Source organism: Egretta garzetta, unplaced genomic scaffold (assembly GCF_000687185.1).
Source record: "Egretta garzetta isolate BGI_Z169 unplaced genomic scaffold, ASM68718v1 scaffold87, whole genome shotgun sequence".
In the NCBI taxonomy this organism is placed as follows: domain Eukaryota; kingdom Metazoa; phylum Chordata; class Aves; order Pelecaniformes; family Ardeidae; genus Egretta; species Egretta garzetta.
Genome location: NW_009260286.1, coordinates 734,515 through 761,863, shown reverse-complemented (window position 1 = coordinate 761,863; position 27,349 = coordinate 734,515). Strand labels below are relative to the sequence as shown.

General features: G+C 37.1%; 1 protein-coding gene across 2 annotated transcripts in view; it reads right to left on the bottom strand.

The window, feature by feature from the left end:
- Positions 1-27,349, bottom strand: part of ATAD2B (ATPase family AAA domain containing 2B) — a 65,820-nt gene that overhangs the window by 30,012 nt on the left and 8,459 nt on the right. For both annotated transcript variants that reach the window (XM_035897938.1, XM_035897937.1), the window contains 15 exons: positions 26,303-26,378; positions 24,365-24,463; positions 23,080-23,191; positions 22,198-22,313; positions 21,245-21,419; positions 20,396-20,484; positions 19,228-19,387; positions 18,199-18,289; positions 12,221-12,532; positions 8,240-8,372; positions 6,089-6,275; positions 5,232-5,417; positions 4,463-4,598; positions 3,959-4,155; positions 1,211-1,370 (listed from right to left, as the gene is read on the bottom strand). In XM_035897938.1, coding sequence (XP_035753831.1) covers positions 1,211-1,370; positions 3,959-4,155; positions 4,463-4,598; positions 5,232-5,417; positions 6,089-6,275; positions 8,240-8,372; positions 12,221-12,532; positions 18,199-18,289; positions 19,228-19,387; positions 20,396-20,484; positions 21,245-21,419; positions 22,198-22,313; positions 23,080-23,191; positions 24,365-24,463; positions 26,303-26,378 — 2,229 coding nt within the window. The remainder of the gene's footprint in view (positions 1-1,210; positions 1,371-3,958; positions 4,156-4,462; positions 4,599-5,231; positions 5,418-6,088; positions 6,276-8,239; positions 8,373-12,220; positions 12,533-18,198; positions 18,290-19,227; positions 19,388-20,395; positions 20,485-21,244; positions 21,420-22,197; positions 22,314-23,079; positions 23,192-24,364; positions 24,464-26,302; positions 26,379-27,349) is intronic.

Below are 27,349 nucleotides of genomic sequence, written 5' to 3'. Positions count from 1 at the left end.
TGGGCAAAGAGGAACTTGATGAAGTTCAACAAGAGCAAGTGTCGAGTGCTGCACCTGGGGAGGTCGAACCCCATGCACCATTACAGGCTGGGGGGTGACCTGCTAGATAGCAGCTCTGCTGAGAGGGACCTGGGAGTCCTGGTGGACAATAAGCTGACCATGAGCCAGCAATGTGCCCTTGTTGCCAAGAAGGCCAATGGTATCCTGGGGTGTATTAAGAGGAGTGTGGCCAGCAGGTCGAGGGAGGTTCTCCTCCCCCTCTACTCTGCCCTGGTGAGACCCCACCTGGAGTACTGTGTCCAGTTCTGGGCTCCCCAGTTCAAGAAAGACGAGGAACTCCTAGAAAGAGTCCAGAGGAGAGCTACTAGAATGATAAAGGGACTGGAGCATCTCCCCTACGAGGAAAGGCTGAGAGAGTTGGGCTTGTTCAGCCTGAAGAAGAGAAGACTGAGAGGGGATCTCATCAACGCATACAAATATCTTAAGGGCGGAAGTCAAGAGGACGGAAGCAGTCTGTTTGCAGTGGTGTCCAGCGACAGGACTAGGGGCAACGGGTGCAAACTGAAACACAAGAGGTTTCAGTTGAATATGAGGAAGAACTTCTTCACTCTGAGGGTGGCAGAGCACTGGAACAGGCTGCCCAGGGAGGTTGTGGAGTCTCCTTCTCTGGAGATATTCAAAGCCCGCCTGGATGAAGTCCTGTGTAGCATGCTCTAGGTGAGCCTGCTTTAGCAGGGGGGTTGGACTAGATGATCTCCTGAGGTCCCTTCCAACCCTTACGATTCTGTGATTCTGCGAAATACATAATTCTTAGTTTCTATGTGTGAATTTCATGTCCTAAGCCAACGTGCAAATAAAGCAGGCCACTGCCAGATTGTGTGCAAGATTCTCTACAGAGCTCTCCAAATTACATTGGGGTTTTGTTGCATATACGAAGTCTATTCACTGAAAAGGAGCTATCAAATTTTAAAAAGGAACTACGAAACCTAATTTATTAGAAAACAATTCTGAATGCTGTAGTTCTCCTGGTCTTATAATGTCCCCCAGCGTACCACATGTCGCAGAATACTAAAAGCCCAGACCCTTTGGACTTGCTTATCCTAATTATCAGGCAGTAAGCAGTTTATTTAAATGCCTGAATAGTAACTAAATACACAATTAAATACCAGGATTTTGGGGTTAGGTAGGGCAAAACGAAGTAGGTTCTTACCTCCAGGATCTTTGTCTGGATTGTACTCCAGTGCATTGCTGCAGATCAGGTCAATATCTGTTAGGAAATCCTTGGCTGTTAAGTAGTTGTGTTTATCAATTTTGGTTATTACTGTTGATAGGTCCATTGGCTCTTTGATAACTTCAAGGTAATCTGAAACCTATAAACAAATAGCATACAGAAATGACACAGGACCATATGCACTCCATTTGAACATTGCCAATTTCACATCTTTATACTCTTATTCATTCCACATGCTGAGCTCTAATACATTAACTAAACATTTTGATTTCTAAACACATTTATGTTGAAAAAGGAAGTTTTATCAGACTAGATAAAACACAGGACTTCCAAAGCTATTTTTAATTCAGGAGCTCACCAATTTATCTTTCAAAATTAGTTTAATGGTGAATGAATACATTTTAACATAAATGTGTTTTTAACTTTATTTAGACCGTTGGTAGTTTTTTTGGTTTTTTTTTTAACAGTGTTATAACACTATTGGGTTAGAAAGGCAGAAACAACCAGCCTAACTCAAAACTCTAGGAAAAACTAGGGAATCTATACTTTGTTCACCTTGTAACAGTCAGATTATCAGCTTTTAAATATCTTCTATTGAATAGTTCCTTCAATCACTCATTCAGCAAATAAAAAGTCAGCTTTTATCGACTGAAGACATTAGAGTGACTGTACAGGAGGGCAGTCTAAAGAGAAAGCCTTGTGTCAGAGTTCACAGCTTACTACTAGCTTAGCTCATAACCGGAGATTTAGCAACCACTAGGGTACGCTAAAAAGTATTTAATGTAATTAATGGTACCATAAGGGGCTCAAGCCTGATAGTCAAATGCATCAGCACAAATGCTGAAACAAACTCCACCAAAAACAAACAAAAAAAAAACCAAAAAACAACAAAAAAAATAAAAAAACACACATCTATGAATTTATTTACTTCAGGGAAGAAAAAACTATAGCTGAATGTTTTAATGTGATTAAGATTACAATCAATTAAAAATACTGGCAGCCTCAGAAAGCGTATTGCATTTTTTCTTTTGAAATCACCCACGTATGACGGTAGCTGCCAATATACTGAAGAGTTAAATACATATTCAGATCAAGCCATAATAGCTTCATAAGAATTTTGTTTAATAAAGTATCTGTAGACATTCATACAAAAATAACATACAAAAAACCTAATATTAATGCATTATTTCAGCGGACATAAGTCTATCGCCTAATTCCTTAAATATACACATTGAAATTTATCATGAAAAGTTAAAATGGCAAAAATTCTCTTTTTGTCTCCCTCTAGAGAACCATGATGATAACTGGTTCAGTGGTTAGAAAGCCAAGGCTTCCTTTTCTTGTTAGCATGTCATCAGAAAGAATCCTCACTGGAAACTGTGAACATTGCTGCTGAATTAGTCAGGAAAATCCTTGACTTATCACGTAGCAGCATTCTCTACAACACAAGTAGGAGTGGAACAAACTTAAGACATTTTCTCAGAAAGTCAAGCAGACAGGCTGTTCTAGAAAAAGAAAGGATAGTCCGGTGCTTAAATGCACCAGGTGGGACAAAAACAATTCCATTCAATTTCTAGTGCTGTGATATATTAACAGGATCTTTGAAAAGTCTTTAAATAACAAATTCACATTTCTATTCTCCATCTACAAAACAAGGAAGGTGATGTGTTCTTTCTTTACGTGCTCTTATTCACATAAGTTCAGACCGCAAGTTCTTTGGGGAAAGAAACTGCCTTTACTACAAGTATGAAGTGTTTCCTACAGTAATGGACCACCCAAGCAGTTTTATTACAATAAATAAATAAATAAACCAAAGGAAGTTACTGCTCAGACCATGCTCATGCTGCAAGCTGCCACATTGCAGAACTCGTTAGTCTTTCAAAAGCAGTCAGCTACAGAACACTACGGAAACCTCCAATTAAGAGAGGACTGCATGGGCCCATAGAAGATGCCTGTTCCATCCTGCATGGAATTGACACTGCAAATCTGCTTTTTACAAAGCTGTACTTTTAATGTCCCATACTGATCTCTCAATGTCTTCCAAAAGAGATGCTTCTCTTCAGAAGCAATTAAGCAATTTATTATTTTTGTAATTAACAAGCTTGCAAAGCTTGCAGTGGGCTAGCATCTGATGTCAAAAGTCAGGCCAAACACAATCCTATTCATATAGCAGCACCCGAAAATAGATTTGCAGCTCGAACTGTCTCATCAGTTAGGTGTGCACACTCCATAATTGACCAGTTAATGCCTTATAATGTGCTACCATCTGTGATTAATAGCATCCACAAGCATAACTGCTGAAATTATTCAACAATACCATTAATGCTGAATACACTATAGAACACTTTCCCAATATTAGCCTGCCTATAGGCTTACAATGTTGTAAAAGCTTTTAAAAAGAATTGTATTTATGTTTTCAAATATTTCAGGAACACTGGTAGGGACAGGAGTGGTGGCATTTTTAAATGCTGATTTCAGCTATAAATTTGACAGGAATGCACAAAGTTTTTCAATAGGTCACTGGTACAGCCAAAGAACATGGTCCAACTCCTTGCATCACAGATGAGGCTGTGACTATCTCACCAGCTAAAAATCAGCATTTTAGTTTGGAAAGATCATGGATCAAACATCTGTTTTTCTTATTAACCTATCCCTTTCCTTTTTTCTGATTTATATTCTTTTTCTAATAGTTTCAACTTCATTGTTTGCACATTACTGAAACAAGACCTCTTCAATATCCACCGGTTTGCTGAAGATGTTAAAGCGTTTGTCTGTAGCCAGCCTCTTGGTAACGTCCCTGAGAAACAACCGCAGCTCTCTCAATGTGTTCTCTTCCTGGTCCTCCATTCGCTGTTTTTCTGCTTCTGACAGCTCACGGGCAGGACATGGCAGTGCAAGAGGAAGAACTTCCAGAGCACGAAGAGCTAGGGAAAAAACAAGAAGTCAGACAATGGAAATATTAACAACACAGTGGCTCTTGGGATTATGCCACTCCAAATTTCATTATATATTTAATCCGCCTCATCGATCTATCACTGCATATTTAATCCCACAGCTCTCCATTTTCCAAAACTGGTAACTAATACACAAAATTTATTCTGGGCACTGATTAACACTGTCAAAAGCTAATTACACTAACTGTCATTTACTCATAGCTTCTGAAAAAGTAAAATATCACAAAAGAAAACATTCAGATCACATTATTATTGGTTTTACTGTAACTTAGTTTACCAGCCTGTTTCCTTCTTGGTGGGGGCATTGCTGCCTCATCAAGAATTAACCCTTTGAAAAATCGCAGCCTGTCTTCTTCACTTGGTCTTTGAATATAAAAAACCTCTTCATACTGGATTCTGAAAATACATTTCACCTAAAAAAAAAAAAAAAGTCGTAAGAAAATTGAGCCCCCACTCAAAAATACATGATTAATGACCACATTAAAACACTAGTCACAAACTTTTCAAAATTAGCCACAGGAGAGAAGACAGTAAACTCCACTCAAAGCTGTGTACACAGCTTAGGAAAAACAAGTACTTGTAATTCTCACTGAATTTTCTGTACTAACAGTATCCCATGATCCTAACAATGTCCCACCTCTGCAGCGAAAAGAAGAGAATGAGTTGGGGGGGAAATCAAAGACAGTATTGAAGAAAAAAACAGGAATTCCCCTCTCCCATCCTGAACCTCAGAGGATATAGAACTAAAGGTTAGGCTGTTATACTAAATCTGCATTTCATTACACTGGAGTAATTTGTCAAAATGAACAACTGACAAAATGAACAATTTTGTCTTCTCAGCAAAGTAGCATGGCGATTACAAAAATCAGTGATATGGACATACATCCCTCATTAAAGAAAATTACAAACATTTAATTAATACTCTATTTTCAGTTTGACATATTTTAAGTTAGAAAACCAGTGCAAGACAGAATGTTTTTACATGATCAAAACATTCTGAAGAGCACATACCTCCCTTAGAACGCCTCCTTCCACAATAAACTTACCTCTTCAGGCAACTCACTGTACATGGACTCAGAGGTAGACAGTAGAAATATAGGGGAGAAAGATGGTATATCTTGCAGCAAAGTTAGAAAAGTAGCTCTCACAGTTTCACTGACAGCTTCCCACCAATCACCAATATGAGGCATGTAAACAATACTTGGTACTGTTCTTCGAGCTTCACGAAAGATCTAATTAAAAGAAACAGTGGTATTTGAACTAAGAAACTAATTGTTACTATCTCTTTTGAGTAATAAGATTCTTGTGGACTAGGAAATGACTCATGTTTGTGGTATTTTATATACAAATGTTCCAGTAAAATAAAATCATCTAATGGTAAAGGCTTTCTAAACAAGTGTTTGTGACTGTTAGCTGTATCATTCAATTATTTTACACCAATGTGCTAGGGAGACTACAAAACAACTACTTGTCATTTATGTTTTAAAAACTTGCTAAGAATGAACAATCAAATTAAACTGGTTTGCAATCCATGCAAAATCCGCCACAAACTGTTTTGAAACCTAAAACGTTTTGAACTGAATAAATGAACCCAGAACCACAACACACTGATTTATACACAAGCTAATGAAATGAAAATCAGGAACCAAATACCCAGATTAAGCTTACTTGACATCAGGTATGTGACTAAGGGGGCAAGTTAAAAATGTAATTACTCTCACTAGCTAGCAGAGAGATCTCAACCACACTCTAGAGACTCCTTTCTTTTAAAGATGAAAATAGAAGGAGCCTATGAAAACCTGGCTTTTAAGTTGCATTCCAGCTAGCTGCCTTTATATTCATGCAACTAATCCTGTTCCAGAATTACATAATGTACTCATTAAAAGAGGATCTGAAACGTCACCTGTGCACACGATTCTTCAGGCGTTTTGGCACTGACTGAATAAAGTGCTGGCAGATCTAGCCTGTGTACAGAGAATTTTTCAAGAGTGTGCAATAGTGCTGGAGCAAGGTGCGAAGTCTGACCCGAACCTCTCTCTCCAGAGAGCAGTAATCTTGGTCTGTAAGAGGTTGGCTGGTGATAAGCTGACCTGCAGCAAAACAACAGTTACAAAATACAATTAACATGTTGATGTTATTAATGGATGCAAATATAAAGGGTTTTTTAGAATCCAAAAACCTTCAGTAATGTCTAAGTTTCCTACAATACCCTTAAAAGATTTGACTAACTCTAGTATACCCAACACTACTCCAAGTCTCCATAACCTGAGCTTTGTCTATCCTTTGATTTCACAACAATCCAAACTCATCTGTGCAAAGCTATGCACATATTAAATTGATGAAAATTCTGATTATAAGCAGTTTATTTAAAAACAGTAACTTGATCATATTAAAAAAAAAAAAACCAAAAAAAAAAACCAAGACCAAAAAACCAAACACAACTTAATGGACTTCCAGTGAAGAATTCTATTTAATCATATCTAGTTTCAGTCCTAACTACCAAAGCATCTCTTCAGTAGCCTCAGGAATCCCAGGTCAATAAATTCATCCCTTAGAGTGCTACCCAAGACTTCCAAGAACCACCTAACATTTCAATAATTGGTTTGTTTAAGAAATAGGACCTGAAGTAGGATTGAATAAAATCACTATTCATCATCTATTTTAGCACATTCATACACTTCTATTCAGTAGACTGCCATACAGACAGAAGATTTTGAAGGAAAAATTGCAAAGGTAAACTTAATTCTTGTTGTCACTGTTCAGAAGAAATCCTAAGGAGTCCAATACAAGGATTTTGGGGGTTTTGTTTGTTTGTTTTCGGGGGTTTTGCACTGTTTTGGGCACAAGTGAGACATGAAGAGAGAAGCATTAGTTTTTTTCCATTAAAAGTCTTTTCTATTTATAGAAAATTGATTATGAAACAAGAAATTTTTTTTAGTTGATTTGCATTTTCTCTCACTAAAGCATTTTTATCTGCACATCAATCAGCTCGGGCAGTGAAACAAGACTGACTGGTTTTATTTCAGGTTAAATATTTTGTAACAGCTATGAACATTGCTGACCTTTGGCTTTTCAGTTCTGTGGTGGAGGTTATGCACACAGATAGCAATCAAAAATGCTCAGAAAGACAGATTAAGGAATGCTTACATACTTCACAAAAATAAACATAGCCTTCGAGATTCTTTCATTTAGACACACATCCACACAAATATATTGTTGTTTTGGTTTTGGGTTCCCCCTCCCACCCTCACAATAAAAGCTTAAATTTGCCATTAAAATACTTGACTACGTACCTCAAACTATTTGAACTTAAAGCCTTATTTTTAAACTTAGTTTTCCATAAATGCTGTTCTGGCATCACTCTTCAGCATGAAAATTTTAGTAGTTTTCCACAAGATGGCTCTACTAAACAGTGCTACTACTAAACAGTTTTCCTAACCTCATTTTCTTCATTGAGCAAACTTCCTGCAGAACCCATCATAAAGTAGTCTAAAACTATTCTTAATACAAAACAAGGAAACGTTGGTTTATTATTGTTAATTACTGTAGCCAGTCCAATTCATACAGGACTCATACAAGTTTCACACACTTTCTAAACTCCCATTTTCCTGAAATTTTCATGAAAAACAATAAAAAAAGATATTAAAAATGCTGAGTGCTTTAATTATATAATGCATTCAAACAGCTGCATACACTGAAGCTCAACAATACTTTAGACCGTGAAAAAGCAAACGATCCCTTCAAAATATTCCTACATGCCTCTCTTCCCAGTTCTTAATCTTTCAAATCAAAATGGCTTGTTACAATTAAGAATCGCTGTAAACACCCTTACTTCTAAGCTACACCTGTCTGTTACAAAGTATTTCTCATTACTGTGTCTAGGATGTGGCCTTTCCTAAAACCATTCACATATCTGAAACTCTTCTCCATACACTTAAATGTTTCTATCACAGAACACCATTGCCAAAGCAAAAAATCATCTTTGTTACCTCTCCCGATGTCACAATTTCATGGCTTTATTTGTCTGGTTATATGCATTTCGTGAAACACTCACATTGTAAAATGAAGGTAGGGTTTATGTATAGCAGCTGATGACTGTTTCTTTGGTGATCCTGAGTGACAGCTCGTCTCAAAAATTGATGAAGCATTCTCATCTTCACTATCATCTAATATTAGACTTGGTACATCTGTTCCAAGAAATATATTAATTAGAACCTTATCACATCTAAGTACATGCACAAAAACCAAGAAAAGACAAGACATTAAGATTTTCCTCACATAGATTATAACACATTTTGAAACGTAGAAAAAATGAGCTAAAACTGCCTGAATAACACAACACAGAATAGTAAGTACTTATTACTTCAAAAACCAAAACAAATTAAATATTGTAGAAATCTAATTGTAATTACAATTTCTTTTTTTAAACCATCAAGCAGAACAACTTCACAAATACAACAAATGTTTAACTTGTTATGAAATGCTTCCTTTGGTTTTATTTCACAGCTAGAGGTTTATCAAGGATAAAGTTATAAAATCTCTAATTCCTCAGACTACATAAAATTTTGTACTTATTTATTTGTTCTAAGTGCTTTAATTTTTACAGGTACACTTATTCCAAAATTATTCTCAGCATGACTACCTAGATAATGTATGGTTATGAAGAATTGTTTTCCACCCTCTGATAATCTGCCAAAGAATATCAAATTACTTTTTATGAAAATCAGTTAAATTCATTCCCTGTTCATATACTATACCTTAATCCATTTTAATTCCTTTGCTAATATAGTAGGATAATGAACTGAAGTGATTTCTATATAGGTATTCAGAAACAAAAAGCCAAAAGACTGATTACATTCAAAAGACAGACTGCAGCGACAAACAACTGCAAAAAAAATACAAATATGGCACTAAACCAAAACAACCAGTTGATAGCTGAAAATCAGGTACAGCTAAATTAACAACCAGAGCTGCAATGGGATCAAGAATAGACTGCTGCAATTTGATAATGGGAAATAAACTGCTACGAGATCTTTATTTGGCCCAGGCAAGGAGTTTAGTTGATGTTACCCTAAGCAAGCCACTCATTCTCACTCCCATAGAGAAATCAGCCTGCAACGATGGGATGGGAACGGTCACAGCCACTCTCAGCTGTACAGCCAGAGCAGCGCAGAGGCCAGGCCTCCTGCAGAACAAAATGCCCTGCGACGGACGGGCAGCATTTCTGAGAGCAGCCCAGGTCACGCCACTGCTCAGGGCAACCACCAGACATCCTAGCAGTAGAACTCAAGTTGGCCACAGACACTTAGAAAAATGGACTGCTGTGAAACTGAAGTGTGAAATACAGGGCAATCTAAGTGTTATTCTCAAACATACAACCTGCCATACGATTTGCCTGATTTAGAATCATAGAATCATAGAATGTTTAGGGTTGGAAGGGACCACTAGAGGTCATCTAGTCCAACCCCCCTGCAGGGAGCAGGGACACCGCTAACTAGATCAGGCTGCTCAGAGCCCCGTCCAACCTGGCCTTGAATGTTCCCAGGGATGGGGCCTCCACTACCTCTCGGGGCAACCCCTTCCAGTGTTTTACCACCCTCATTGTAAAGAATTTCTTCTTTACATGAAGCCACGGCACAGGCACTGCTATGCTGATCAAACCACTACCACAGGACAAAAGAATCAACTTCAAGGCAGCATTAGGGGATGGAGGGAGTCGCCATCTAAGGGCTACACATCTAGACATATGATCCCAGGAAAAATTGTTAAGAGACAGCAAAGTTCCCCTCAGTTGGCTGTGTGATGTAAGAAACTGGATTCAGAATAGGCTGGGCGGGAATAATATTCTGCTGGTATAGGCTGAGGCTGTGCCACGTCCCTTGGCAAGGCACGATGCAGTCACACACCTAGCAATCATTCCTCAGGGGGCAAAGATGAAAACGGTTTGCAGACCCCAACCAACCCCAACCCCAAAAGCTAGACCATAGCAAGAAAAAGCAGGTCAGAAACTGCTGGACATTTAGCTCTGGGCAAGGATAGAGGCCTTCAAATCAGCTGGACACATGCCTCCTAATTCTTGGCTCACTGCAGTCCCTAAACAGGCAGAATTTTTGCTATACCAAACACAGACCCATAGGGTATGTCCTATGTTCATGCACTAGACACAGCTTTCACTTCCTAAAATATGTAATTATTTAAAATTCAGTCCATCTTTTAGTGCCAAGCATGAAGCCTCTGTGTCACTGAATTATGAGAAACAGGAATCATTAGTGAACTACAAAGACATGTAGAAAACTAGATTTGCAGATTGTAAGTACACCTGTAAGCATCTGCCATATACCTGGCTCTGAACTGCAGAAAAACTGAAGCCCTAGTGTGTAACCTACATTTACATTTAACATCATTATAGGTGAAAGTGGATTTTGCTGGTTTTAACTCCAATTAAGCTTATTATTCAGTATTTTCTTGGGCTTAAGGGGGTAAGAAGAAAAACTAAGGTAGAGAAGAAACTTCAAAAGAAACCTTCGTTCTTACAGCTTCAAAATCAATTATGTACAAACATTTAAAAGTAACCATAGCAGGAGAATTATCTAATAAAGCTACTATTTAACTCAATGAATGGTTGCAAACGCACCGTGTTGGCAGTAACAAGCAGAAGTAAATAAGAATGTAAAGAATGTAACCAAAGAAAATATTCTGAACTAGATCTTTACAACAAACACAGGGACCCCTAATTCAATTCTTCAACAATAATGAGAATCTCTAAATTAGGCATTACCAACAGGGTAACGCTATACAGAGAGACTTAAACATCTTAAACAACTTTGGTTACGAGAGCCTAACAAGATTTAACCGCAGCTGCAAGCCAGCTCACTTCCCCCTCCCCACCAGCACATGCTCCCAGGCCCCATCCCACGCCAACTCCAACACTTGTTAAAACCTCCAGCTATCCCACAGTCAGCAGAAAAGTAACTCGACAAAAATACATCATTTTTGGATGAGTTTGCTGGCTAAAATGTTTAACAAAGGGTCTGACGTCCTAAAGTAAGTGCAAGGGATAGAGCAAAAATGTGCAGCTGGGCTGGAGGAACCCCAGCAGCCAGCACAAGGATCAGCTTAAGCTGCCAGGGCTGCAGCCTGAAAGCGTGCTCTGGAATAGGAATGAAAAGAAAGTCACGGCTGTCACAGATTTACTTTATGACTGGGCTATTTTCAAGTTAATCACACGCAACCACAAGTACTGTTTACATAGTTGGGGCAGGGGGGCGGTGAGCCCAGATAAGAACAGTAGGAAACAGAACGCCAGAATAAGTAGGTATCAAACCCAAGGTATCTTGTTCAACACCAAAGTTCCAAGAAATGACCAGGGTGACTATTGAAGTACGTCTCAGAACAGCTGGGAAAAAACCCTCAGAACCTATTGACTCACTGCCAGTCAAAACAGTCAGTCACATTCTTGCTTATTCCCTGCATCCCCACTCCACTCACATTGCTCCCATTGCAGCAGGGCTCTGGCATACATCCGACCTCTTAGTGAGTTGATTTGACTCACTAATTTGACAAAAAGCTAACTTGACAAAACTGCACCATCAACAAGCAAAGGATTGGGGACAGCCAGCTGACACTCGGGACAGGAGCACCAATTTCAGGTCCTAACACACTGAGCAACATCATCTCAATACTTTTGTTTGTTCTGCCATCTGATTATGCCCCATTATTTCTCATATTTAAATTGTATTACTTGGGGGCTCTCCTTTTTTCAGATGATACTCACACCTATGGAATCTTGGTCTATGTAAGTCAGTTTATTAAGTTCCACAGCGACGTGGAATCAGCAAAAATAATTAAGCAACATGCAATCAAATTGAATTTATGTACTAACAAGGCTGAACCAAATACACATCAGATTTAAGGCCAGCAATAAAAGAAAGCCAGCTGAAATTGAAACAGTGTTTGAAAAAAAAAAAAAAAAAAAAAACCAAACAAACAAAAAACCCAACCCTACCAAAAAACCCCAAACTTCCAACCCACATACCTTCACTTTTGTCACCCTGGCTAAATTCAGCATGAGGAAACACTTTGTGTAAAACCTCAAGCAGGTTAGTGAAGGTACGTTCCAACAGTGGTCTGATCACAGGAGATAATGCATGTCCTGAAGATGTCACGGCACGTTGGGAAGCAGGCACAATGTTCTGCATTGCATGATAAAAATCCTGCGCGCTGAGAACTACTGAAGAAACATCAAGCTGTAGTTTCTGACTGCTCACATAAATCTGGGGATAGCGTCGTCTCAGGGCAATCAAGGCAGCCTCAGTGCAAAGTGCTTTTATGTCAGCTCCACAGTACCCTAGTGCACACAAAAACAAAAAGATCTTCCATGAAATAGCATTGCTGTGCTACATGTATTTCAAACATGCCTAAAGCTAAAAACAATCAGTAATACTTAATTGTCAAGGTCCACAAGGCATCTGCCGAAAGGTATCAGGTCATAATCCAGCGACAGTGTTGTGTACCAAGAAATTACGTACAGGTATATTGAAATATAGTATGAAATGTATTCCACATTGAGCTTAAAATGACCCACTATTTCACTCTCTAGTGCGATATATAGTGTATTTTCAGCCCAGGGCGATTGGTCTGTCATCGCTCACTCTTTTTCCTTAATACTGTCTAAAGGATGTGTACAATATTAAGAGGCTAGCCCCTCTCCTCCTTTTCTACTTTAATATCTCTACATTAATATATTTTAATAGCAAAGTAGTTTTGTTATATTGGATGAACACCACCAACTTCAAACTTTTACAGACTGAGAAAATGAGCAGTATAAAGAAAAATGTTTCATGAGTAGAATACAGGAGAGATGAAACCTCTTGTTAAAAAAAGCATACTGTGGACTCTTGGAAAAATGTCAGCTTTTACTATCAAGAAAAAATGTTTCAGACTTTTTAGAGTTTCATAATTTTACTACCATAACCGAAAGAGTAGAAAAAAACCTGTTAAGAAGCACTAGAATTTTAATTTAGTCTAGCTTCATAAATATCTACAGGTGGCTACCTATAATTGCTTAATCATCACTGAAAAACGCAGATCTGATAATTATGAAATACTGAGAGACTCAATACCTCTGTGTCTTTTGCAGTACACCAATGGTTTGGGGGTTTTCCCCAGAGCTAGAATTAGATTTCAAATTTTTCCATATCTCTCAGCAAGAGACATTAATATGCTGCTATATTTTGTAGCAGCATAGCTCCATCTTTCAAAAAACGTAAATCATTATTCCAGCAGGAAAACTCTGTTACAGAATTATAGTCACTAATCAGATATAGTCACTGTCAGAAAAGGTGTTGCACAGAGGTATTGCCACATAGAAGTTCATCGTTTTGCAACAAAGTGTTTATGGAAGCTAATGAATCGATTCTTTAGTTAAATTATTCTCGATCAAGTTTTTCTTATCCAGACTTCCTCCTCCCCACCAGGTCTTACACCATTTGTGTTTTTTCTACTCTATTTTTATATTGGTCTTTTGGCAGCACCGAGTCCCAAAACTGAAGCCTGCCTTGTTTCTTTCTTTATCTGCTGATGTTCTTTCAGTGCTGCTGGCACACATATTCTTTTACAAGATCCATACAGCAACAAGGAACAAAGCTGATTTCATGCACAATGTTGAAAAATAAAAAAGTAAGCAATTAATATGGAAGATAGACAACTTTTCATCCCCATCTTTCAGATATATACATTTGGAGGATAATTATAAAAGATACCAACTTTTCAGCTATAAAGATTACTTAAATTGGCTGAGACTTCAAATTCCACTCAAGTTTCTCATATATACTTTAAAATAATTTTTAAAAATAAAAAAAACAACCACCCAGATGGAAGGTCATAAATATCAGACTCCTCCTGCGACTTTTAAACTAAGCTTTCCAATTTTATAAAAAGGTTAGTAGCTATAATTGTGTAAACTTGATGAGCACACACTGTGACTGTTATCCAAAACTATGTAGCAATTCACATTCACAAGTTACCTTGAAATAAATACAGGTGACATTTGAAATATGTTCAAATACATCCACTAGATTAAGCAATAGGCAACTAATTATTTTTAGCACTAAGGTTTTTTTGTCTTTGTTTGTTTGTTTTAAACTAACCACCATCATGAAATCAAAACCATGCAGGCACACTTCATCAACCAGGACAACCCATTAGACAGTAGCTACAGGTGCATCAGAGAAATCAAACCCAAGGTTTTTCCTTGAAATTCTGCTTTGTTCTTTCGGTATCAGGTATCACATTCCCATTTAAATTGGTCCATTTCTCATCTAACAAACATATAGGATTAAACAAAAAATTTGGGGGGAGCACTAAACCAAAGCTTTAACCAAAGATGTGCTAGAGATACATAGCACCTGAATGCCTGTCACCTTAAAAACTAGTTTAGTATCTTCGTGACAAAAGACTTGGCAGCTCAGGAGCTATATCCTTTCCAATTTTTCTATTAATAAATGCTGTAACATCACTTTCTAACAGTCATTTTAATCACCGCTTGTACATCTCCGAAGAATTGCAAAATTAGGAAATAATAGCCTATAGCCTATTTTTAAAATTAAATTCTCAGGCGATCAGATACACAATTAGTCTCCATTTCTACTTTTCTTTTCTCAGGAGCAATTACATTTGAAGACTAATAATTGGTGTCTCTTTCTGAGGGGCTCTCCTGTGCATACTGTACATCCATTTTGGTGACAGGAAAACTGCAAAAATCCTGTACCATGTGAAACATTAAAGAGCACTTTAGTTCTAAGACGTAAATGCACACTGATTAAGAGGAAGAAAAACACGAGTATTGTCAAAGCAAAACAAAATTTATCATGCCAACAGTAAAGAACCGGAATTTATTTTTGCCCCAACTGACACTATAATATAAAACCAAGGTTCAATGCATTTGTTCCCATTTTTGAAGCACCTTGCAGAGGATGCTCAATTTGGAAGGCAAAATGTACTGGCACACCTTAACTTAGCACAAAACAAGTACTCTTGTCAAGTAGCCCATTTTGTTCTGCCCATCACCACCACACTCTGCTAAACATTTTCAAAGTACAACTTCCGAAGAGCAGGACAGCGAACAAGTAGATTCCCATGTAGGTTGCCAAAGAATGCCCTTTGGTCACTGAAAACTTAAAGCCATACTCTCCCACCTCTACTGGGCAGAAATTATGTCCTCTTTAAAATTTCTTCTGCTTAATATTGACCCCAAAAACCTACAGCAAACTGCTACAGAACAGGATGAAATGTTTAGGTGAACGGTCTTGACCACTTCTTCCAATTTATGTCATGCAACTCCCTACAACTCCTAAAATAGTCTGCAGGGAAAGGGAGTTAGCAAACAACTCAGCATGAGGACAGAAATGAAAAATAACTACGTTTTTTTAAAAAAATTGTGAAAAACATGAACACTAATGCCAAAACTTCCTCCTCCATCATTACATTAGGATGGGAAAGAAAAACCTAACAAGATACCATTTTGCCACAAAATGCTCCTGCAATAATAAGCACAGAATAAGAGTATTTTTAACAAGCATCTTGAGTGTGATGGTTTGCTTCTTTACAATTCGATTTAAATTATTTAAATAACCCTTATTACATTGTAAAATGATTCATCCACAAGACGACAGATGGAGGAATTCACACCTTTTTGGTTGCTAATATGTTTTGTTTCCTACAAGACTGAGTTAATAGGTAACGGCCTCTCTACCTACAGAAGGTTATCATTCAGAACAACGTAATAAGCACAAGAGATAAAGGATTTATAAAGTTCAGGGTATCTGGGGCCCATCTCCAGTAAGGAGAAAAAAATGCATTAATTACTTGTGTTTATGGAAGGTAAGAGTAAGACATCAGTGTGTGATCTTCTGAGCAATTCCATGCTCTCCCCAAGCTGCTTCGCTTTGTCTCACACACATTGCAGTCATGCAGCCATTCAGCGAAGTGGGTTCTTTAATTCTCAGATACATAGAAATCTCCTAAAATCTCCTGGGACAAAAATCAACCCTCAGGAAATAACCTATTTTTGCTAGTCCTGGGGCTTTTCCCTTCTAATTTCTTTATAATTACACCCCTGGATCTTAAAAAGTTCTGAGCTGCACATACACCTGCTTCCCCAAAGTCATTTACTTTGGTAGTATTTCAACAGTTTTCTTCATTAGGATCCATAGGCTTGTAAGTTAAGTGTTGCCAAGTTTGCTGAACTGGAGAGAGGCAAAAAGCATGCTGTGCAAAAAGCCTGTTGAGCCTAGGCAGGTTTTACCCCTGGTGAAGAGGGGGTCTTGGTCTGGGGAGGTTGGAGGAGGGGGTGTTTGTTTTTAAATACCTGCACACAAGAGGAAATAGCAGACCAGTATATATGGTATCAATGTGATAAGTGTGCCAATGAGTCCAATTTGGAATGGCCACAAAGAATCTGGAAAGTCTGTTTAAATTATTAGTTGCTGCAGATTTCACCTCTAGAAATGAGGCGGCAATCTCAAGATGAAGAAGGTAAACCAGTCTTACTTCAGCTATTTTAAAAAGTCCTTGTAATAGTCAAAAGGTTTTAATCTTGGATGTATGGAAACAGTTAAATTCCAAGATTTAACAGAATGAAGACAATCAAGTGCACGGTAGTTGGACAGTAGGAAAGCCAAAGAAAACAGAAAAGGGTGTTTCTTTTTGTTAGCTGACTTTTCCACAGAACTGACAGGCTTTACTGAGCACAAAGAACGTCTTCCAATCAAACCTACAAACAGCTTTCCCTATGGCCTGAAATTTTAAAATACATAATTGTGTTCTCAACGCAAAAATATGGTGAATTTTCAAAGAAACAACTGGGTTTTATCCCATCTATTCCCCTCTCTCCCACTAAGCAGCACCACGTCTTTGCACAAATCAAGCAGAATTTACATGAAATGGGTTTGGCACATGCTGTCTTATACCCGGCAAAGCTTAAACTGGAGTTTGCTGGATAGTTATGTTTTCTCCTCACCAGAAGATGTTGAGGTCTTTGTGCATCAAAAGCGGAGGGATGCTGCTTCGATGATAGATGTCCCTGTGGATGAAGAGGATAATTCGGATGTACTGTAGCTGACTGAATGGACTGATGTTCAATTTAAAGTTCTTATTTCTCTGATGATGGATTCCAATGCACAGATATTTGAGACTGTCCTTTTTCTGAACTTCAGTGCTTGTCCAAGCAGATGACTGACAGAGGATGTATCTTTGTATGACAAATTGTTGAGAAGAGATTGTGGTGTGTGTTTTAGGGTCATTTCCTCTGTTAAATTCACTATAAAAATATTTGGGTTTATTTCTGATTAGCTTTTAAGCAGCAGGTTTATCTTGAACAACCATCCTCCATTCAGTACAGCAGGTCTTTGGGCGCTCCAAAGGTATACTTAATGTACTCATGGTGTGGTGCTTTTTTCCCCCCCTGCCTGTATCTACACTTTGGGGTTGTTCTGTGCTAGCAATCTGGAAAAAAATTCATCTTTAGAAAGGCTGGTTAGTTTGTTGGATTTCTGTCAGAGTAGAGCATGCCAGTCAGTAAAAACAGGAAAAAAAAAAAAATCCCACAAAAACACCCACAAGTACTGATTTGGTTTTTCCCCCTCCATAAGCAGACAGAGAAAAACCCCAAGTCTCCCTATCTCTCCTGTAATATACTATTTAAATGGAAAGTCTACCTAAAGATTCCAGTTCCCACTTCATTTTCCTTCTCTTTGAGGGTAAGCATCCTATGTAAGACAGTGATGTTACAGAAAGGAAACGCGATTGTATTTTCAAACAACTACTAGCTACTCATTTCGTGTTTTAGTAAGACAGAAGCGTATTTTGTTATTACAAAAAAAGAATGTTGTCGAAAGTACAGAAGTTTAGTAATGTAAAAATTATAAAATACCCTGATACATTTAACGTATTTTCAAAAGTTTTACACAGAAGAGAAAGCATCTATAGTAAAAGTACTAACATCAAAACACTCACCAACACATTTTTCAGCTAGTTCTCCTAAGAAAGGATCTGACAATTTAGGGTTCCAATCCCTGGTATGAATTTGTAAAATGTGCTTTCGTGCCTGATTTTTAAAAGAAGAAAAAACAGGGGAGAAAAAGATCAAAATTAGCGTGCCGAATCCATGTTGTAATATTTTAGACAAAAATACTATTCACGTGAATATGAACTCGTTTCACCCGGTTTTGACACGTCACAGAGATGCACAAAATAGAGCTTGGCACTTAAGAGCAAAGGTTTTCCCTTCTTTTTTAATTTCGTATCTAAGCAGTAATTTTTTCAGTATACTAGTTACACATTTTAATTGCTGCTTAATCAACAACATTATTACACATACACTGATCAAAACTCATGTTCTATTAGGAATTATCGTAATTTTATAATTTAATTTGTAATTGCTGCACCTATGATTAACAGCTTTTACTGTCAAATGCCTCACCAGTTAATTTATTGCCGAGTAGCATAGTACATGCACATGAATTGCAAAACTATTTAATTTTAAAATTTTATAGAATCCAAATACGACTATTAACATGCAAAGTAGATTTAATTTTAAGTATAAATTAATGAAATATTATGGCTGAGTTTGTAGAAGTCTAGAATAAGGAACTGAAATATTTCTGTTGCCTATATAATAACGTCTGGCTTTGCATGTACAATTTTTATGCACTATGGGCTTAGCAGTCTACACGACCATAAAGCTATTTTCCCTTACCGTAACTTCCAAAACTCCAATAGTTAGGGCTAATTATACAAATCCATACAAAACCACAGGGTTTAGATAAGCAATGCAGTTTTATGTGAACAATTTACCTCTCTGTTTAGTTTTCTGAAGATTTGAAGTTCAGTACAACTTTATGTATACAATGTGGTTTTACTAAAGATGTCTTCCTAAAATTAAATATTCTTACAAGCAAGAATGCATATTTTTATTTCATAAGCTTGGTTGTCAGGCATCCAAATGTTTATGATTTATTAATAAATCTCCTTTGTAAGTTTTACCTTCTGATCAGGCAAGTTGAAAAGAAATTCCCTGTCAAAACGACCAGGTCTCCTGAGTGCAGGATCTATAGAATCCAGTCTGTTTGTAGCACCAATTACAACTATTTCACCTCTATTATCCAGTCCATCCATGAGGGCAAGAAGAGTAGACACTATAGAGCTAAAAAGAGAGTTTTCAAAACAAGAATGTATAGGGAAGACTGCAAGATTTTTTACTTTTTCAACTGCAATGTTCATAATTGCAAAGAAAAAAAGCAAAGCTAAAAAAAGTAGTTGTGTAACTGTTTCAAGTATCAAAGCAAGAAGGAACCTTTTGATATCATCTGTATTATACTTAGTGTTATGACTCCAGTAAGGATTACAACACATTCAAACTTCCTTCTTTAAAAGTTTGGGGGAATGTGAGCTTGGGAAGCCATTTACTGCAGCTCTGAAAAGTTCTCTTCCATTAACAGTGTACGCATCATCCTGTTTAGAGCAACTGTAGCACCAGGCAGAAGAAAGGTGCATCAAGACAAAGCCACGTGCTCCCATAACAGCCAAGTCTGCTGGCCCCAAAATTTCCTTCCCATCCCACTCAGTTGAGCAGAGGAAGATGTATGCACAAATGCCACCACCTATAAAATTAAAGACACAAGTGCATTGCCATAAAAATTGCAACAAAAATGAGACTGAAGGCAGCCAGGAAAAATTTCAGCCAACAGTAAACTATTGTAAGAAAATGTTTTAAAAAATGACACAATAGCAACTCAAGATAAGTTTGCACATCACTCCGCCCAGAATCAAAAGGGCAGGGGTGTCCAGTTCATCCACAGAATATTACAATTCATCATTTTAGAATAATTTTTTTTTTAACTGTTTGGTCTGTTGGGCTGGTATCTGTTTACAGTACAAAACCAGCAACCAAAAGGAACGCTGTGGAAATCTTGAAGTTAATAATGCGGCCAAAGAGCAATCTCCCCTAAAACTCAATTCCCAGCAAATTACAGCCTGTCTGGAGAACTGATGAGTTTCGACACCAAAAAAACCTAACAAGTGTCCTTTTCAGTGTAAGTGGGCTTAAGCAAAAGTAAAAACCTTTCTTGGGAACAGAGTAAAATTACACTTAGGAGTTTACCACAATAACGTAGCATATATCAAGTTAATGGTAGCATATGAGAAATATTACCTGTGAATCTGATCTTGTCTACTAGAACGAACTGGAGCCAAGCCATCTATTTCATCAAAAAAGATTATAGAGGGTCTCATCAAGTATGCCTGGTATGCCAAAATAAAAAAAAAAAAAATTAATTCACAATTTATCCATCAACACAGAAAACAGTTTTTATTACAAAGCATTAACATGCTAAACTAACACATTATTGAGATACCTTTGTTAAAAAGTGTACAGACTGAAAACAGAAATGAATTTTCAACTATAGTACTGTTCTAAAGCAAAAAAGACTGCATTCTCCTTTGAATAAGCAAGATGGCACCAGCGTATCGTTTTACTGCATGTTGGAGAGATACAAGACAAACTGAGATACCTTATACTCAGTTACAGAACACAGTATCTTATCTGCTCACAACCTGTTTGTTTAGACATGTGTCTAAAAAGAGCTTTTGTTTGAGCAACTACATTTCACTCCTTTATGTGACGCTCTCTTCTGTCCATCATTTTCCAAGTCAAGTACTAAAATATACACACAGCAGATGCAATCCTGCATCCTCCTCTACATAGCATTTATCTTGAACATGCCAGCCAAATTCAAACTCACTAATTTAAATATTTACTCAAACTACTTTGTCTGCTTCATTAATGGACAAGCTGACTTCTTCCTCTCAGTATTCAGAGCAAGAAAAACTGTTCTCAGCATTCCTCTATTTCTTCATCTAAATATGTAATTTGGACAAATCCTGCCCAATCTATGGAAACTTACAGGTATTTAGTTTCAATTTCAAATAATTTTGGCTGTCTAGAACACAAAAAAAGCAACATACAGATAAATTATATGAAAAGTATGTATTTTCTTCTAACCTGATCAAAAAGGAGTCGAAGCTGACGTTCAGATTCACCAACCCACTTACTGAGACAGTCTGCTCCTTTCCTCATAAAGAAAGCCACCTTTTTGTCTCCTTGACTGCATTCATTAGCTAGAGCTCTAGCTACCAAGGTTTTACCTGTTCCAGGAGGACCATAGAATAAACAGCCCCTGAAGATAAATGGATCAACACAGTCACAAACTTATTTTATGTCTCCTGAAAAACTCCAAGTCAAATTTTATAATGAAGACAGGGAGCCTGGAGAAGAAAGACTTAAGTTCTAGTATAATTATTTGGTGTATTCAACATGACCTCATAAAACCCAAGTTTGTTTTATGCTTTCAAATCAGTAAATCTTTGCTTTGTAGAAAACATTAATCAAAGGCATATTAAGCTCCCAAAGGATTGCTTTATAGTCGTTAATTACCTCCTAAAATATTAAATCTTGGGTAATACTTGAGTCAGTTTTTGTTACTTCTTTGGAGAGACATACTTCCTTCAAATGACAGAAAGATCCCAGAATTTTCAATTTACTTTGATTATGTGTACCCATTTAAATCACATACCAAGATGCCTGATTAATATTAAAACTATAATATAACATTATTGAGATTATGTCTATAAAAGAAAGATCAGCATTTAGCTTGATTTAGTAAAATATTTTTATAACATAATGGAAAAAAAGAACGTACTACCGAATAGAACACTTGAGAAATCTTTCTTTGACCAAATCACAAAGTTTACCTTCCTACCACAAGAAAAACTAGATTTTTGTAACCCTTCATCCCGCTTATTACATTCTGAGAGACAAGTGGGGTAGCAAACATGTAAGTCTATTTGAACTGTAAACACTTCAGGGAAAGAATCAATCTCCTATGTGTCTTCAATAGAAGCATTCTTCAGAGTTTAATAAAATAAAAATACAACAATAAGAGTAAATACACCTACCTTGGTGGCTGAATTTTGAATTTTTCAAATATTTCTGGATAGAGAAGAGGAAACACTACCATTTCCTTAAGTGCAAGGATATGATGGCTCAAGCCCCCTATACTATCAAAACGCACCTTAGAAAAAAAACAAAGTATACAAAGCATATAGTGTAACAGCTTTCCACAAAAGTACCTTCACTTATAAAATAACATATCTGAAAACAAATTACAAACAACATTGAATTGATCAACAAGAGTCCCCTGAATTGTGAAAGTGTAAAAAAAGTTGAAAGTCAACTCTTGGTTGCCCACATGAAGTTAACAGTGCCAGGGATGCCTGGACATCTAGAGAGATCCAGCCTAAGGCTGAGAACATTTCTAAGTTCAGGCACCGCATCACACGAATATAGCCAATGTACTAGAAAACAGTTCAGCCCTGGTAATCATTCAGCAGCTTCTGCACAACACACACCGTAAGCTAACGTGCATCATTGTTTCCAAATAGGCACAGGACCCGCATTGCCAGCACCAGTTAACCAACCCAGCTGGTCAGTACTTCTTTTTTCTGCACTGCTCAGCACACCCCAATTTCTACTATTACAAGTAATCACAAACTGACTGTAAACAAAGAAATACAGTTGGGCAATTGATATTGTGGCTTATTTACTATATGTATGCAGCCTGTTGATTACCTACAGGCCAAAAGCAAGTCCTCTGTAGCCCAAAGGAATAAACAGACAACAGCTTTGGAGAGGAAAAAAAAAAAAAAAAAAAAGAAAAAAAAACCAGAAAATATCAGTGAGCTTACTATGCATTTACTTCAACTCTAATGAGAGGCTGTGGCGAGTTCAGCTTATGCATAATTAGGGGAAGGAAAATAAAAAGTTTTAACAAAACCTACCGATTTATCAACAATCATAGGGTCAACATCAGCCAAACTCGCCCCGACTTTCACACGTTCTCGTAGGATTCCACTAGCTAAGTCTTCTGCTCTAAAGTTTAAAGGCAGGCACCTGTTCAACAACAACAAAAAAACCACCACCAATTAAATATTGTTCTGTTTTAATCAATTTGCTGGAATGGAAAGAACCAAGAGATTAAATGCCTTCTACTACCTAAAGAGATAGCCTTCCTGCATTGATAAGGTAATCAAAACTAGCCTTTTTATTGTGGTAATTATTCTTGTGTATCTGGAAGTTCTCTAAATCTAAAGATAGTTTTACGTTTCTATACAGGTATTTCAATCTGGAGAACTAGGCTGGACAGACTATTTTGATTAAACACAGAAGAAACAACGTTGACCAAAAGAACAGGACATTCTCCACTGGCAGTGGTGAACTGTGTAAGTTCAGTATAGTAAGAAAAGGATTAACAGTACAAGGAAAACAATTTTTTAAAAAATATAGCTCATTAGAGTCCAAAGAGAGGAAATAAAAATATTTCTTGCAGATCACCTGTAACTCACATTCACCTGTTCCAGCTTCTTAGCGTATACAAAGAAGCTTTAAGCCCCTACACAGATACTACGTCAGGTCAAATAAACAGTTAAAGGGAGGAAGAAAAATAGCAGTAAGATGACTACACTTGGAACTACACTTCTGATAGTTGTACATCTTTGGAATTCCTCAGGTTGGAAAAAGGAATGGTGTGGCAGGCGGGGAGATGGAAAAAGGAAGACGAGGAAACAATTTTGTTTCTGTTCCATTTTCCAACTAATATACCTGTGGCAGTAAGTAAATTTACTGATACACTTTATAGATCTTCCTCTTTTAGATAACTGGTGAATAAATGTGTTCAGTGTGTACAATGCACGTATTATTACACAACAGGAAGAGAGAAGAGTAAGAGCTAGTACTGGGAGGACAACTGAACTAACTGGGACCAAGTAACACGAGGAATAAAAATCCATTTTAACCGAAAGAAGTTGTTTGTCTTGTAACCCAACTGAATCAAACAGATATTCTTATCTCTCCATCTTTTCATCAGTATTGCTAATTATCTACTTGTAAGACTTCAAAATCTATGTTAATATTTAACCAGCCATCTTCTTACACTGTGTCTGCAAGTAATCACAGACAGAATCAAAAAAGTCTGCAGAACTTACAGATCACTACAGAATAGTTCTGCTTGTTTTCTCCTGAATAATAAAAATCAAACCCTCCTCAAGATCAAGGATGTTTTGATACCTATTTCTTGCTCTGGCCATGCTTTTAGATTTTCTTCTTTCAAAACGTTCTTCATCTGAAGAGGTTGTATCACTGCTGTGAATGGCATGCTTCTTTCTCCTATTGAAGTAGCAAAATAAACATAAAACTCAGTCCTTTTTGCAGCAGAACAGCACGTTTTGATTCTTTTATTAAAAAAAAAAAATTGAAGTGGCAATTACAGTACTGCCCCGGTTTAAGATGCATGCAAATTTTGGTTTTGTTAAGTATCAAAATAATCTGGGAGGGGAACAACATCTTTTACTGTCACACAGATATCCGATTTCAACATGAACATTACTAAAACAGTAAATCCCCATAAGATAAGTGATCCTGTCCATGTTACTTCAGCAAGTGTGATTGAGTATGCAATCAATAAGCTGCTGAAGTCCATCAGACAACACTGTACTTAGGAAAGCTTCCAACCACTTTAGCCACCTCCAAAACAAAAGAATAATCAAGATCTCCTTACTCTGTTTCATGCTTCCCTTTAAATATTCTTTGAAAAAATTCCATACTTCCTAAAGCATACGGTCTCTTTTTATGAGGTCATTAATTCTGAACAGCAGAACAGTTTCATAAAATACCCGTACTGTAGTTTAACTTCTGATCTGAAAATTATTATTCAAAGTCTGCATGAACCATTTCTTATTTTAGTGTGACAGTAGTTTAGAAAACTATTTCAGAAATATTCAAGAACATACATTACTTCTTCTGTATGAAAAGGTGTTCAGTTTTATATCGGTTTGAAAAGTCGGCATTTTTTTGAATGAAAAAGTTGGCTACGAGTAAAAATTCATGTATTTTTAGTGACTACAGTGAGCTGCATCATTTGTATGAACATGATAATGCACTGACTAGCTGGTTTTTGCCAAAGGATAACATGGTCCATCAGTTTTACTGTTTGATTACCAAAAAATAGGTTTATTTAAAACCATATCAAAGAGAGTATCGTGCAATTAGGAAGAATTTTTAGGACTGTGTCCTGATAAGAAGAGATAAAATGGAGCAATGAGCATGCTAAAACTGAAGGGATAATAGCATTCACACTCTTTATATCCTACTAGCAAGTACTGGTACAAGTACTTGTGCAAGTCCTGAGATTACCTAACAAAATATCATATGTACTCTAAGAAAAAAAAACACTGTTCAAATTTTAATGTTTTTATTTATATTACAAAGAAACTTCTAGAATCATGAGATTCTGCTATTACTTTAGATAGTTTTCATATTTTCACTATGCCATTAAATTGAGCAGTAAGACAACAAGAGGTTCAACTGAGACTCGCATTTGCTTACTTGGATTCTGATCATGGACAGATTTATCTTTTTGAAGGTTTGAGTAAGTTTATTAAAAAAAAAAATGTATTAAGCTCTGATCTCATCTTTTTTTTTTTTTTTAAATAAAGCCTATCGACAGTTTCCAAGACAACTTGGTGTATTCCAAACTTCTTTGACACAAAAGGTAAGAGTCAAAAATGATGCTTGATAAATATTTTATTAAATTTTTAGTATTACTTGAATGAAATTTGAACTGGAAGAAAACAAAAAACATTACCTCAATTTGTTTATTTTTTAGAGTAGAAAGGGGATATTTGTTAAACTGCTGCTTTGGATTTAAACACTAAATATACACCCTTACTGAAAAAAGCTTCAGTGTGCAATGCACAACTCTCTTTCCAGTACTTGCTGCTCACCTGTTTCCATTCTGTTTATCACAAAGCTTCTAGTGGTATTATAAAGTGCTAAGAAATTCATTTTTGTATGCTGATCAGGATCTGAACCCAAGATGCAATTCAAGACCCACACAATTGCATGAGTGAACTGTACAACTCACTCAAGAATGTTCAGAAAATCAAAAGCTAATAGAAATGTACTGAGGGAAAGCAAACAAGTACATACCAAAAGACTGACATTTACCTGATATGGCTTCTTCTTGCAGGAGATCTGTGAATATCAAACAGTGTACTTTCCCTCTTTTTTTGATGAGCTGGCACTGAGTAAGAGAAGTTACAGGTTCGTAACATCAATTACAAAAGAATAAAACACTAATCTATATGCAGTGCAAAAGTGCTAGATTATTGCTTTACCAATAAAGTTATCACTGGTTTCTCCAAAAGCTCAGATGAAGAGAAGCAGTGGGGAGTGGTAGAGGGAAATCAAACCTCTTATGCTTATATTTCACTATCACCATACTTGGCTTGATACAGTCATGGGAATTTCTCTCTCAGCCTCCTCAAATCATCACAGCTATGGCTATCAGAGCACAGAATGTAATTCATCCAGGGCACTAGCATTTTTAATTTATTTGCAGGAGATGAAACTCCATACAGAAACCCCTGCACACCTGATAATATGGGATGTCTTGAAATTTCTCTTAACAAATAAACCACAGCATTTCTCTATCACAGTCTTAATTTCCAAGTTGCCTTAAGATATAGCACACTGCATACACCACTGTAATCTAAACCAAATATGCACAGAATACATTATTTTGAACATTATTAAAAGGTTCAAAATCAAGAGACACTACGCTGAAACCTGTATGGATCATGGAAGGCATGTCCTCTGAGGAGCAGCTGAGAACACTGGGTTTGTCTAGTTTGGAGAGAAGGAGGCTGAGGAGCGACTTCATCGCTCTCTGCAGCTTCCTGAGGAGGAGAAGTGGAGAGGAGGTGCTGAGCTCCCTGGTATCCACAGGATGCATGGGAATGGCTCAGAGCTGCACCAGGGGAGGTTCAGACTGGACACTAGGATGCCCCATGGTAAAATGCCCCATGCCTGCCAGTGTTTAAGAGGCATTTGGATAGGCCCTTAATAAGGCCCTTACCAATATGCTTTAACTTTTGGTCAGTCCTGAAGTGGTCAGGGAGTTGGACTAGATGATCGTTGTAGGTTCCTTCCAATGAAACTATTCTATTCTAAATTTGTCATCTAGGCAAAACATGGTAACTGCTGCTATGGAAT